This window comes from Antennarius striatus, chromosome 3 (genome assembly GCF_040054535.1).
Source record: "Antennarius striatus isolate MH-2024 chromosome 3, ASM4005453v1, whole genome shotgun sequence".
NCBI classification, from domain to species: Eukaryota; Metazoa; Chordata; class Actinopteri; order Lophiiformes; family Antennariidae; genus Antennarius; species Antennarius striatus.
The window spans coordinates 2,744,873-2,758,850 of NC_090778.1; the positions used below are offsets into that span (position 1 = coordinate 2,744,873).

Sequence of the window (13,978 nt, forward strand, 5' to 3'; positions counted from 1 at the left end):
TTTAGTCAAAAAACAAGAAAATAAATAAATAAATAAAAGAGCAACAACAACTCAAAAAGCAAAAAGTTAGAGAAAATCCTGACGTGTCATAGAACCAGTAAATATTTAAACAGAGTTTTGATTTATAGTGCCGGAATGTTAATTTCTCAGTTCTAGCTGGTGAATGCATAAACAGGGAATTATAAAATAAAAGCATGCTTAACTTTATTTAAAAACTTAAATAACTTCTAAACTGTTCTAACAGTTAATAGATCAGATTTCATAACTCGTTTGTACTGTGATAGACTGGAGAAACAAACAGCCAAACTTTGGCTTATGCTGTAGTAACTCACTGATTACTGCAGTAACTAACTGGTTACTGCAGTAACTAAGTGATTACTGCAGTAACTGTTACACTAACCCTCACAGAGACTCACAAACAAACCCCACTCGTGTTTCCTGACTTACTTTCCTCCTCGCAGCTGAGGACCGTTCCCTCTTCCTCTCCTTCTCCCCAAACTTTCACTCCCTGTCATGAAGATCTACAGACTCGCAGCTGCGCTGGCCCCGCCCACTGACGCCCACCTTGCAGATGACGTCACCGGAGATGGCGCGGAACGTGGAAACAAGCGGATCCCTGAACCCACGTGGTTTGGGGGACATTTCCTACTTAAAATACCCCACCCTTTAAATATTTCAGGAAACTCACGTCATCTGTAAACGTTGTACGTCCTAAATGACGCTGAATTGCACTTGTAGAAAAATATGAAAAGCTAAAATATGGAAGTGCTTGTCATGGTGAATTTATTTTTAATTTGTTAAAGCTAGAATATGTAAATTTTTTGAGCTGAACACAACCCAACAGTTTAAAACACAAACCGCAAACATAAAACTGGTTTAAAAAAATGTACTTATTTATGACGTGGTAATAATGGATCACAAGACCACCCATACAAGTACATCTCACTTTAACAGTCACTAAAACACCGCCATCAGCTGGGAGATTTTAGAGCTTTAATGCCTTTAATATTCTAATATTTTGAGAAAACAGATATTTGATTTTCATGAAGTGCAAGCTGTATGTATTTCAGTTAAAATAAAAAAGGGTTACACACACACATACACACACGTATATATATACGTATATATATATATATATATATATATAAATTGAAATTAAATTGTGACAGTGAAAATTTGTAAAATTAAATATATGTATATATGTATATCAAGGTTTCACTGTCACAGTTTAATTTCAGGAAAACTGAATTTTCCATGTTATTCAAAATATTTTAGATGTACTTGTTTGAACCTACAGAAATGAGTGCAGCTACCTGAGCTCTTTATGGAGGATTTTATCTCCATCAATCCTCTTGTAAATCTTCTTGTCATGTTGACGTGATCGTCCCTTATCCTTGGTGCTGAAGCATAAACAGGACATCTTCATCATCTTCATCTTCCACAGAAAATTAAATATCTATTGTTAGTTTGTATGAAATATGAATGTTCAACTGTTTGGAACTTCATCTCATAGGGCCTAAAGCATGAAATGCTTCTGGATGTAAGATAATACTGTAATCCATTCATTTGACTGTTTATTTATCCAAGGATGAAGAGCTGCTTTTTACTTCCAACATGTTAAATATCCATGAGGAATGGACTTCACTGTCGTTTTTATGCCTCATTGTGGAAATATAGTGGGCAACATTCTTTTATTGTCAATTGTTTCCAAGAGGAGGAGGATTTTCTTTCTTTCTTTCTACAGCATATATGACGAACTCAAGGCCCGGGGGCCAAATGTGGCCCTCCACATCATTTTATGTGGCCTGCGAGAGCAACAAGCAAGCATATTTTTTTCTGTGCAAATGTGATGTTTGTAACTTGAACAAATAATAAATTATTTAAAATGACATTTATTTTACATTACACTGAGTTACATTTAGTTACATTTATTAGTTACATCTGGCCCTTTGAGAACAGCCATTATGCTGATGTGGCCCTCAGTGAAAATGAGTTTGACACCCCCATTCTACATGAACTCTGACAAGAGGGGGGCGACTCTGCTGCCACCTTGTGTGAAAAGGTACAGGACATTTAGCGGTCTGCTTCCTATCATGTACACAGATGCATTCTGGGTCACCTTGCCTTCAAACCCTTTCTTGGCGTTATCGGAAGCAGACAGATTATTAGTGGCTCTGCGCTGCAGCTTCTTTTGGGGGTGGGGGTGGGGGGTATTGTTATTTTGTGAGCAGGGAGAGACATCAAGCAGCGATTGATCACGATCAGCCTTGCATGAACTCTCTTCATCTGTTCCTCTTTCATGTTCACACAGCTGGGGGGACGCCGAAGCCGGCGCCGGCTTTGGCTGTCCATAAAGTTCATGTTATACAGACATTACAATCAGAATGACTAACTTTATGCATAAACTACTGCCTTGCACTTAACTTTTGTGTGTGGGGCTGGTGGGGGGTTGACATTCAAAATAAAATACATCTAAACCTCTCAAATTATCATCTCATTTGGAAATTGAATACAACAAAAACGTGAAGTGAAAAAAGAGCGCGGTTTCAGTGTGTTCCAGCGTGTGTGTCATTTTAACGCAGATAAAAGCCAGCTGGACAACGATGGTGAACATGAACGTGTTGAGCCTTATTGTGGTGTAAATATTTGCTGCCCACTTCCCCTGGGGGTTTTTTCTTCTTCTGTTTTTAGTGGATGTAGAAAGCAACGAAGTACAAACATGCACAAACAGCCAGTAGGTAGCAGGTAGCTTCTTTTCACAGCAAAAAGGGATAACACCTCCGAATGGGGGCAGGTTCTAGAGTCAGTCATCGTCTGGAAACCTAAAAAATAAAAAGGGTGAGGAACATCAGCTCCCCTTTCAACACAAAACTTAACATCATCAAAACTTTTCTCCTTGACAGCAAACGGAATGATACTGACCTCTGTGTGAGATCACAGCTGTCGCTCACACAAAGTTCACTATTATATATCATTCAGTGCTTTCGTCAGGCTGTCAGATGTGCGTGTGTGTGTGTGTGTGTGTTTGTGTGTGTGTGTGTGTGTGTGTGTGTGTGCGCGCGTGTGTGTGTGTGCGTGATATAGATTTAGAGAAAAGGAAATGAGAGTGCATGAGCAGAAATAAGAGGATCAGAAAGAAGAGAGCTATTATCATGGAAGGACCCCCCCCCAACAATCACTCTTCCTGTCTGTATAACAAATCACCGAAACGGAAATGAAAATTTTATTTTGTTTTATTTTGTGTACCCCCTTCATCGATAGGTACCCCCGTTTGACGATCAATGATTCAAACCAGATCCAGATCAGAGTCAGATGCCTCTGAATCAAAAAATTTTTTAAAAAGTATTTTAATATAATAGAGTTTAATTTTTTAATATAATAAATATATTTCATATAAATTTGTTTACATAATTTCCCTGCGGGGATTAATCCAGTATAAAAAAAATTAAATTAAAATTAGATTAAAAATTAAAAATATTGATTCCCGAAGTGAAATTCGTTAGTTGCACTCTTTTACACAGTTAGTTCTCTCTCATGCATATATATATATATATATATATATATATATATATATATATATATTGTGCGTACCGGCACATCCATAAAGGACAAACTCTATGCTGCCTACATCAGGTGGTCATTGGATGACAACCGATGACAGTCAGGAAGCAGCCAGCCTCTAGTGATGCATCTTTCTCTGTTATTTCCAATCACAATGTTGGATTATTGATTAATATTTTATTGGAACGTCAGAAAGAGTCTGAAGAGGTTGATATCAGTTGTTCAGTATCATCAGAAGTCTGCAGTCTGACAATGTGAAGAGTAATTCCCGCTGAAGGCACTGACAGCTCAGAGTAATACAGATGTAAACTTGGACCATCAGCTTTCACTACATATACAGGAGGAAGATGACGGCTGTTTCCATGGTTTCTCAGGAAGTCCTGGACACGTTTGCTTCAAGCAGATGGCTCTAAATCTGCTGAGAGACATTTTGACTGATTTTCTTATGTGGACTTTCAGATGGTTTATTAATCAAAGTGCATTTATAACCTGACGTGAAACCCCCGCAGGTGCTTTTCTGCAGATGTTCTGAGGGATGATGTGCAGAATACAGAAATACCAGGGATGAGAAGTTTGGAGGTTTGTGCACAACCAGGGCAAGTAAATATTTCATGATAAAATCTGATTTAATCTCAGAGGGTGAAAGGAAGAAGTTAAGCTATATTGCCCCGAACTATATTGCCCCACAAAATTGCGCGTGAATTTTCACACGTCATTGTCCTCGCCGTCTACATCCCTCCACGGGCGGACCCTGAGACGGCACGAGAGACCATCTGTGGGACCACCTCTGCTCTTCGGACCCGGCACCCGGAGGCGCTCGTCATCATCACCGGTGACTTTAATCACGTCACCCTGGACTCATCTCTCCCCACAATGGTCCAGTGTGTAGACTGTCCCACACGGAAGAACAGAACCATCGATCTGTTCTACACTAATGCTAAGGAGGCATACACCGCCACCCCCCTCCCCCCACTAGGTAAATCAGATCATAACCTAGTGCACCTACAGCCCACCTACATCCCGCTGGTGAAACGGCTGCCAGCAACAACACGGCAGGTCAGGAGGTGGTCCCCGGAAGCAGAGGAGATGCTGAGGGACTGCTTCCAGACCACCAACTGGGATGTTATTGTGGGCTCACACGGGGAGGACATTGAGGGGGCAGCTCAGTGTTTTACAGAATACATGAACTTCTGTGTGGACACCGTGGCCCCTGTCAGGACAGTCAGGTGTTACCCCAACAACAAACCATGGGTAACCAAGGAAGTCAAGGCTGTCCTGAACAGAAACAAGCGGGCGTTCAGGAGCAAGAACGAGGAGGAGATGAGGGAGGCCCAGCAGGAAGTGAGACTCTGCCTGAGGGGGGCCAAGGAGGCGTACGGGAGGAAGCTGGAGAAGCAGCTGGGGCGCAACCAGGTGCAGGAGGTCTGGAATGGGATGAGAACCATCACCGGACACGAGAAAGGGCGCAGCACTGTGGAGGGAAACAGTGAACGGGCGAATGAACTAAACAGCTTTTTCAATCGGTTCAGCTCCCCCACCACTCCCGGCTCCTCGTCCCAGGCCTCTCCCAACCCTGCAGACAGCTCCACTGATGCTCCCTCCTCCTGTGCTTCCTCTCCTTCCTCCCCTGCCACTCCTCTCGAGCCCACTCCAAGAGTTGTGAAGCTCAACGGCCCCACCTTAACCACTGGACTTCCAACCCCGCCATGACCTCCTGCTCCCACCACGACGGAGACCGTCATCACTGCAGACCTGGTGACGACAACGCTGAGGAGGCTCGTCCCTATAAGGTGGCTGGACCGGATAAGGTCTCCCAAAGACCCCTCCGAGCCTGTGCTTCGGAACTGGGGGACCCCCTGCAGCCATTTTTTAACCTCAGTCTGTGGCTGGGGAGGGTCCCGTCACTGTGGAAGACCTCCTGCATTGTCCCGGTACCCAAGAAAGGACGCCCTACTGAGCTCAAAGACCACCGACCGGTCACTCTTACCTCCCACGTAGTGAAGACCCTAGAGCGACTGGTCCTGGAGCTCATGCGTCCACAGGTGCAGGGTGCTATGGACCCTCTCCAGTTCGCTTATCAGGCCAAGGTTGGGGTTGACGACGCTGTCTTGTACCTCCTCCACCGTGTGCTCTCCTACCTGGACACCGGGGGCTGTGCAATCAGGGTGCTCTTCTTTGACTTTTTGAGTGCCTTCAACACCATCCAGCCCCGGCTCCTACAGGACAAACTGACCTCCATGGCTGTGGACCTCTACCTCGTGAGCTGGATCACGGACTACCTAACGGACAGACCCCAGTACGTCCGTATGGGGGACTGTTTGTTTTCTATGGTGACCAGCAGCACGGGGGCGCCACAGGGGACCGTTCTCTCCCCCATTCTCCTCACCCTCTACACATCGGACTTCACGCACAACTCGCATACATGCCACATACAGAAGTACTCCGATGACACTGCGATTGTGGCATGTATCCTGGAGGGTGATGAGGGGGGGTACAGGGCATTGGTGGCTGACTTTGTGGAGTGGTGCCAACACAACCAGCTCCAGCTCAACGTCTCCAAGACAAAGGAGATGGTTCTGGATTTCCAGCGGGCACCTCCCTCTCCACAACCAGTGATCATGGAGGGCAGTGAGGTGGGGGTGGTAGGAAACTATAAGTACCTGGGACTGCAGCTAGACAGCAGACTGGACTGGTCACTCAAATGGGACTGTGTGTATAAGAAGGGGCAGAGCAGGATGTACTTCCTAAGGAGGCTGGCCTCCTTCAACATCTGTCCTAAGCTCCTTCTCATGTTCTATCAGTCCGTAGTCTCCAGTGTGCTGTCATACGCCATTGTGTGTTGGGGTGGGGGGGCCAGGAAAAGAGATATGGACCGTCTGAACAGACTCATCCGCAGAGCGGGCTCAGTGGTCGGGCTGAGCCTGGACTCTGTGGAGACAGTTCTGGAGAGCAGGACCGTGTCTAAATTCAGGGCCATCAAGAACAACACCAGCCCCCCACACACACACACACACCACCTTCTGCTAAACCTCATTTGAATAAAGTCACAGTTCAACTTTTGGTGCCAGAAACCAGATCAGTAGCCCCATCAGAAGTTCAGTTGAGTCCACACTTAAAAAACAAACATAAAAATATTCAATTTTTTAAATAACAATTATATATTCATACAGTATATTTTAAAATTATGTTTTATATACTATATATATATATATATATATATATATATCATTAAAACAATTAAAAATATATATTTTCAAAATTATTTTTATTTTATTTTTTGTAGCATGGACTCAACTGAACTTTTATATATACAGTATCTATCTACAGTATCTGCCTGAGCAGTGGATATACACAATTTCCTCCGGGATTAATAATCTATCTATATATATATATATATATATTTTTTTTTTTTTAATGCAGACACAATAACTCTGTTCTTCCTGCTTCGGTGGATTCATCACCATCGGGTCATAATCCAGTTTAACATCACACATTAGTGAGACACCATCTGGATACTGATGAAGACCTCCAAGGCATGCTGGGAGCTGGGGATCCGTTTGACATTTATAACCTCATTGTGGGAAACTTTTAAAGGTCTCAATACTGATATCTGTGAGGAGATTTGGTGAGGATTACCTCATTTCACAAGTTTAAGTACCTGCAGCTGCTCTATTTATTTTCATACACATCATTATTTCTATTTATTTTACCTGTATATCCCAAAATGTCAGGGGCCTCGGTGACAGTGATAAAAAAAATGAAAAAAAAAAATTTGTTTTTTGGAAATGTCACATGAGCGTGTTACTTCTCTATCCGGCCTCTAGGGCGAGATGAATGGCTTTACAAATTGCAGTTTAAATAGTAATCTTTTTAGTGATATTTTTTTGCCTTTATTAAATAGATGCATTCTGGAAAAAACATGCAACACAATTGTCAGGAAAGATAGCAACTAGAAACCTTGGAAACCTAACTCTAAGACTACAACAGAAGAATGAAATAAAGAGGTTACCTACACAATTTATTAAATACACAAAACAAAACAGCATCATCAGTAAATCCTTCAGTACAGCATCACAAACTTGAATGCTTATGCCCAGTTGTAGCTTAATTACATGACATTCATACTTCAGTGCATCATGAGAGATTTTGCGCGGTGCAGAGAACAATTCCACAGCTTACATGAAACAATTTTTAGTTTTATGCAGAAAGCAATTATAAATATAATCTGTAACAAATATTTATATCCATAACAAAAAATATCTCCACCAATCAGATAGCTGCCTATACATTCAAAATAGTCATTACCAAATTAAAAAAAAAGAAAACCATCTGACGGCCTTTTTTAATTATCAAGATAATTCTGAACGGACATCTGTGTTGTGGTCGGTGGTTCTGAGATTCTCTTCACTCATTATCGTCTTGAATCAACGGCTGTGGAAGACAGGAGACAAAGAAAGTTATGAAGGACATGATAGATGGATCTTCACCGAATATAATCTCATCTCATTTCCTGCACATCAACAGTACAGATATTCTTACAGAGTAAGTCATCTCCCCTGGAATCGAGTCCGGTCGCTGCCATTTAGGGTTGGACAAAATCATGAAGACGACCAAACCAAAAGCTACAATCAAAACTCCAAGTGAATTTCCAAAGATGGCCTCAGGTGGAAGTTCTTTGTACTGTGGGCCGCCAGCTTTCCCTCTGTTTAAAGAAAAAAAATTCAGGAAAACAATTTAATCTGCTTTAAATAATAATAATAATAATAATAAATAATAATAATGAAAATAACAAATATTATAATGATGAAAATAAAAATAATAATATTAATAATAATATAATAAAAAAAAAATAATAGTAACAACAACAATAATAATAAGTAACAAAAGAGCAGTTCTCACAGAGAAAAGATGAGTTTCTCATTGATTCCAGAGATGCTTGCGATGATGCTGAGTGTGATAATACTTCCTCCAAACAGCACATGTATGGGTTTCAGGACTTTTCGTAGCCACATAGGGGACCAGGGCAGGAGGAAGCCAGCCACACCCATCACCCACTGGGAAGAAAAAGCGGCGTTAGACATTCACGGAACAAGCATGGACCGTCAGGTGTTTCTGCCTACACGCGAAGCTGCATACCTGTATGGCGAAGAAAGTCGTGGCGGTGATTCCGACCCAGCTGTGCACCGAGTATAGCCTTGGGATGTTTTCAGCATCATGAACTTCAAAAACAGCACGCAGCCCAACGATCGACAGGATCAAGGCGAGGAGCATCAGCGCAGCATGCAGCAGCTTCCATGGGAGTTTATTCTGAGCCCAGGTCAGGGGGATGCGGTACACCACAGCTCCTGTAGGGGGCGACAAAAACAGAAAAATTGTTTTTAACGTGGTGAATGTGGGATGAATTGTTCAGTCTTCTGTGGCTCTGTAGAAATACAAATAAAACTAAATTATAAAAATAGCTTGATGATGTCCATGCTTTTAATAGAAATGTTGAGGACCGGGGGATCCACAAAACGTCAGCGGATAAAAAGTAAAAGAAGATGAGCACAGGTAGAACTAGTATTTTATAACCCGGGTGACACGTTGGGTGTATTCTGGCGCTAATCCTGACCTGAAAACTGTACTTTTGTACTTTACGTCATATGTTAAAAATTAAACAGACACCAATCCATTTCATTTAAATGAATGTGCCTGCCTTAGTGGATTGTACACCGGCACCAAGGACTTTGGCTTGTGTAATAAAATTGTAGATGTCAACTTTAAACCACGAGTTCATAAACTTTTCCAGCCACCAGTAATGTCTGAAGCAGTATTTATTCTGTCACATGATCATTAGGATTAGTTTAGGGAGTAATTACGATCATTGTCAGAGGGGTGAACAGGTAAAATGTAAAACAAATTCAAAGGTAAAATGAGTTCTCACTGTGTGTTTCAGTTACATACATCAACAGGTAGCAGCTTGTTTCCTGTGTACTAAAACATGACCTGGTCCATGTTTATTCACCCCATCACATCTATTTACTTCTGTTTTGTATTCAGAGCTGGTTTGAATCCAAACAGCTTCAGCATGAACTCAAGTATGCATTAATGATACAGTATGACTTATTCCACACAGGTTTCACTCATGAATATGTAGATTTTAGTTCTCCAAAGCATAGTATGATATATTCATACAGAAAACGTTGTGTCCTTATTCTGAATAACTGCTGACTTTCTTTTGATCACTTTTACATGAAAAAAAAGAAAGAATACAAGCAGCGAGATGTGAATTTTACCTCACATTTACACCACTGAGAAGAGATATTAAATGATGAAACTATACACAGAGTCTCTCCTCAGCCTAAGATGAGAACGAACACACATGAGAAACAGAAATGAAACCAGAAAGTTACTCACCAAAGCCGTAAAGCACAACCAGACCCGTTACCATCAGAACAGGGTGCCAGTTGAACTGCAGAGGAGAGCCGCTCCAGGCAAATCCCCCGTACCAGTGGCTGTTCCACACACACACGCATACCACGCAGGCCAGGCCCAGGACCAAACACAGCACATACAGTATGTAGAAGACCACAGCGGACCTCATCCTGGACAGATCTGTAGGCTAAACCAGAATGAACGTCAACTGAGGCTGTGATTTAAAAACTGATTTTAGCTCATATATATTCCAACAGGACATTCCTTTCCAGAATATAGCAGAATATTAGTAGAAGTTCAAATAGTTTTGATCCATATCTAATCCACGTAACATGTCAACATCTTCTTGTTCAGATTATGTCAAGATAATAGCAGCTAAAAACCAACACTAAATGTTAACCAAAGGAAATAAAAGCAAGAAATGACTAAGAAAACATTTTTTAAAATTCATAACAAGTCCATTAAATTGATCCTGTCATTGTCATGCTGTCTGAACAATAAATAATAAACGACTGAATCAGGGCCGGTCAATTAAATTTAACAAGCATACTGCCGTCCTAACCCTACCTGCTCCACAGGTGTTCTACCAACATTTCCTATCAATCCTCTCACTCTAGTGCTTTTATTCTCTCACTTCCTGTTTCTCCGGTTCAGCTGAAATCTCACTTCCGGGTTCGGTGACGTTGAGCTGGCAGAGGGAGAGAGGGTCTGGGGCGGGGGGGCGGCTGGAGGAGCACGGGACGGCTCGGTGCACCTGCTGCCTGCCGGAGGGGAGGGAGGGAGTTAATCAGTGGAACAGCCACAAACAGCCCGTCAAACTAGCACAACGCGACACAACTGATAACTTAAATGTGATGGAGTGAATAAAGTGTGACAAACCCGACATTTAGCAGTAGTTGGTAACTCATTCCAGCAGATTTAATTAAATATATTTCTTCATTTAAAGTCTTTGTTTAACCCGCAGCAGGTGAATCTCCTCTCGCTGCTTTCGTGTCGTCAAACGTTGCGCAAAAAGTTACGATTCCGAGTCGAACGGTCAAAATACAAGAATAATTTATCTACAAACACTTATCGTCAAATAAGACGACTGAAAATGACTGAAAATAAAAAAATAGAACGTTACGTTACAGGTAAAACCAGGTTAAACACGTTCAATTCAGGAAGAGATATTCACCTTACCTATTTCCTTGTTCACAGCGCAAGGGCTTGTGGGAGACGAAGTTTTATGCCAGCGGAATCAGCGCATACAATTTAGCAAATGAACGAAATCAGTTAAGTTTTTCTTTTTTTTTGGTGTTATTGTTGTTGTATACCTGTAATTTGATAATTTGTCCGAAAGTTAATTTCATATTAATCTCTTGAGCTCAGAACAGTCATAACAACAGGATGATTGATATTAATTGATCGATAGGAGAAATAAGATTGATGCAGCAGACTAAAGCAACGAGGAAGTGAGTAAAATTCAAATATAATCATACGCAAAGTAATGCAATATTAAATGTACAACCCCTGCAGCTAATAGCCAACCTGTGGTTGTGTACATATTTGTCATTTAATTAATAACACAGAAATTAAGTTCATGACATCTGTGCTCTATCAGGAGCTGTGAGGCCTTATAATAAATAATAAATAATAAATACAGAGAAGTGAAGTTGACCTGCAGGGATCTTAGCTGGTCAACAGCACAAGTTACATGGAACCTCTAACCTGTATTTCTTCTACTATAACCAGTTTGAAGTAAATTGATTTACTGCACAAAAGTATTCAGTCAGATGTCATGAATGTGTTTTTCTTTGCTCAACTAGTTTACAATTGTCGTTGCAAAAGTAATCAGTATATTTGATTCAGTGACAGCATTATTGATATTTCAAACTTAATTTTTGCTAATCAATAATCATATTCATTTGTGATTCATTTCAAGCCTAGCTCACTTCTGTTCATCCTTCATGTGTTTCTTTACTCAACAGATGTAGCAGATGGCATCAGTTTTCCTCAGCTTACATGAGCAAGAGCACAAGAAATATGAAGGCATGCATTCAAATGAAAGCAAAATTTGCCTAACATATCTCTGAATTTTGTTGAAATAGTTTTTAAAAAAAAGATTTTTCTGTTTGAAATATTTATTTTTTATTGGGCAATAATATGTCACACAGTGCTTTTTAAGACAAAATAAACATGGCTGTGATTTTTTCCTCTGAATTTCCTTTCACCTGATTTTAGTGGAGACTTCATCTAAGGTAAGAGCTGTCAGTGTATGCCCTCCAGCCCTCATCTGGTTTATGTTACACAAGAATTTACAACATTAGCAGCTCTGAAAGGCTGTACTCAGTCTGCTAATGTGTTCAGAATCGCATTTATTTAACAATTACAATTAACAATTGTACCCACAGCGTCTGACATCATCCTCACTGAAATGACACTGTTGCTTTTTCTCTATTTTTGCACCGCAGCACGTTTGGTCCAATGGAAGGGCCCGATGGGGGAACACATGACCAGGTTCGATGGGAAATACTTTGAAGCTGAATAAATAGGACAAGTTTTATTTTGATAAAGGGAAAAACGGATCAACGCAGGTTCCCACTGAGGAAAAATAATAGTATATTATAGTATTTATAGTATATTAATATTTTAGTCAGGAAAAAACCCACACACACAGTCTGAGCATTCAGTTTGTTGATGGAGCCAGATTGTGATATTCCACTGCAGGTGAACCTGTTTGTCGTGTGGTAGTGACTCACGCTGAAGTTATTTCTTGTAATCCATTAAAGTTAACACATTAATGGCTTCTTTGTTTGTGCACGCCACAGCGGTCTGCAGGACGCGAGAATATCTGATTCTATAGATCAGATCAGATCAGAGATTTCCCCGTCGTCAACGGCAACATGAAGGAAGGCCGAAATCAAGCTTTGGTCACGTTGCTGCAGAATAAATACATGAATGAATGATGCCAGACAATAATCTGTGATGTCATCCTGATACACAGCATTGAGCTGTCGCTGGCTGCGAATAGAAGACTGACTTCTGTGAAATGTAACCCCATTTATTCATAGAAAGTCATCCAGAACTCTGTCACGGCGACCTGTTTCTACCTTTCGGAAATGCGTTTTCTCAAAAATTTTACATCAGTGTAAAAAAATTCAACTAAACGAACAAGAAAAAACTTATTTTCAGTAAAGGATTCCATATCTGACAGTCATAGCTTCATATTTTAGATTTGAATATTTCTTTGATTGTTTCCCGAGTTCCACTGAATACCCCCCCCCCCCAAAAAAAAAGGCCCCAGAAAATAAGATTGAATGCCTTTTTTTAATTCTCTTTCTCAACACTGATTAACAGCTCTTGGTATGAAATGGTTTCATTTCCATCATCCATGGCCCTGAATGGAGTAGAGATCATCAAAAATCAGGCCCCTATTCAATCCAAATTGCACCCAATGAGGGGACCCAGCACCCGTAGAGCGGTGCTTATGGTACATTCAGAGGAATATAATTTATTATTCCCACAGGATAATAAGTACAATGGGGATGGAAATGTGATTTCAAATGGAAACGGACGCTGATGGAACACTGCTGCCTTGTCGATTTTGTGTTGCTGCAATGAGAAACAAGCCAAAAAGTGTTTTTGTCAAAGGGGTCCAATGGTAATATTACCACTGGCTGTGAGCCCCCGAGGCCTTTTTGGGGTCACAGTCACAAACACAAGAGGTTTGGATCCGTGCCTTCAGCTTCATAATGTTTGGCAGCTCAGGATCACAGAATGGGGGAGGGGTGGAGTCCTCTAGAGTGGCAACTGGGCTTCTTGGGGTCCCAACAATAATAATAATCACAGGAAATTGTAGTCAAGATGCAAAAATAGGGGAAAAAGAAAGAAAAGATGCTGCTAAAGGCGTGAAAGGTGTTGGATGTCCCAGAGAACGAGAGTTGAATTCCTGTTGAGGGGTTGATGAAATCAGATTTAAACAGCTGCAGCCATTAAGTTTCAGGGCCACTTAGTGTAGACACCC

At 41.2% G+C, this 13,978-nt stretch overlaps 2 protein-coding genes across 4 annotated transcripts in view; both read right to left on the bottom strand.

Moving 5' to 3' along the window:
* loxl2b (lysyl oxidase-like 2b) overlaps positions 1–551 on the bottom strand; it is a 30,983-nt gene extending 30,432 nt beyond the window's left edge. Inside the window, exon 1 of the mRNA XM_068310949.1 lies at positions 448–551. The gene's annotated coding sequence lies outside the window, so the exon portion shown is untranslated. The remainder of the gene's footprint in view (positions 1–447) is intronic.
* Positions 552–7,564: 7,013 nt separating this feature from the next.
* cyb561a3a (cytochrome b561 family, member A3a) lies at positions 7,565–11,169 on the bottom strand. 3 transcript variants are annotated; one of them, XM_068310903.1, is made up of 7 exons: positions 11,155–11,169; positions 10,610–10,736; positions 9,958–10,162; positions 8,698–8,906; positions 8,461–8,615; positions 8,101–8,263; positions 7,565–7,992 (listed from the first exon to the last, which is right to left on the bottom strand). In XM_068310903.1, the coding sequence occupies exons 3-7, from the start codon at positions 10,142–10,144 to the stop codon at positions 7,966–7,968; spliced, it is 741 nt and encodes a 246-aa protein (XP_068167004.1). In that variant the 5' UTR covers positions 10,145–10,162; positions 10,610–10,736; positions 11,155–11,169; the 3' UTR covers positions 7,565–7,965. The 3 variants fall into 3 exon arrangements, with proteins under 3 accessions (XP_068167004.1, XP_068167001.1, XP_068167003.1); XM_068310900.1 differs by lacking the exon at positions 11,155–11,169 and adding an exon at positions 10,855–11,118; XM_068310902.1 differs by lacking the exon at positions 11,155–11,169 and having other exon boundaries at positions 10,543–10,836.
* Positions 11,170–13,978: the final 2,809 nt, after the last annotated feature.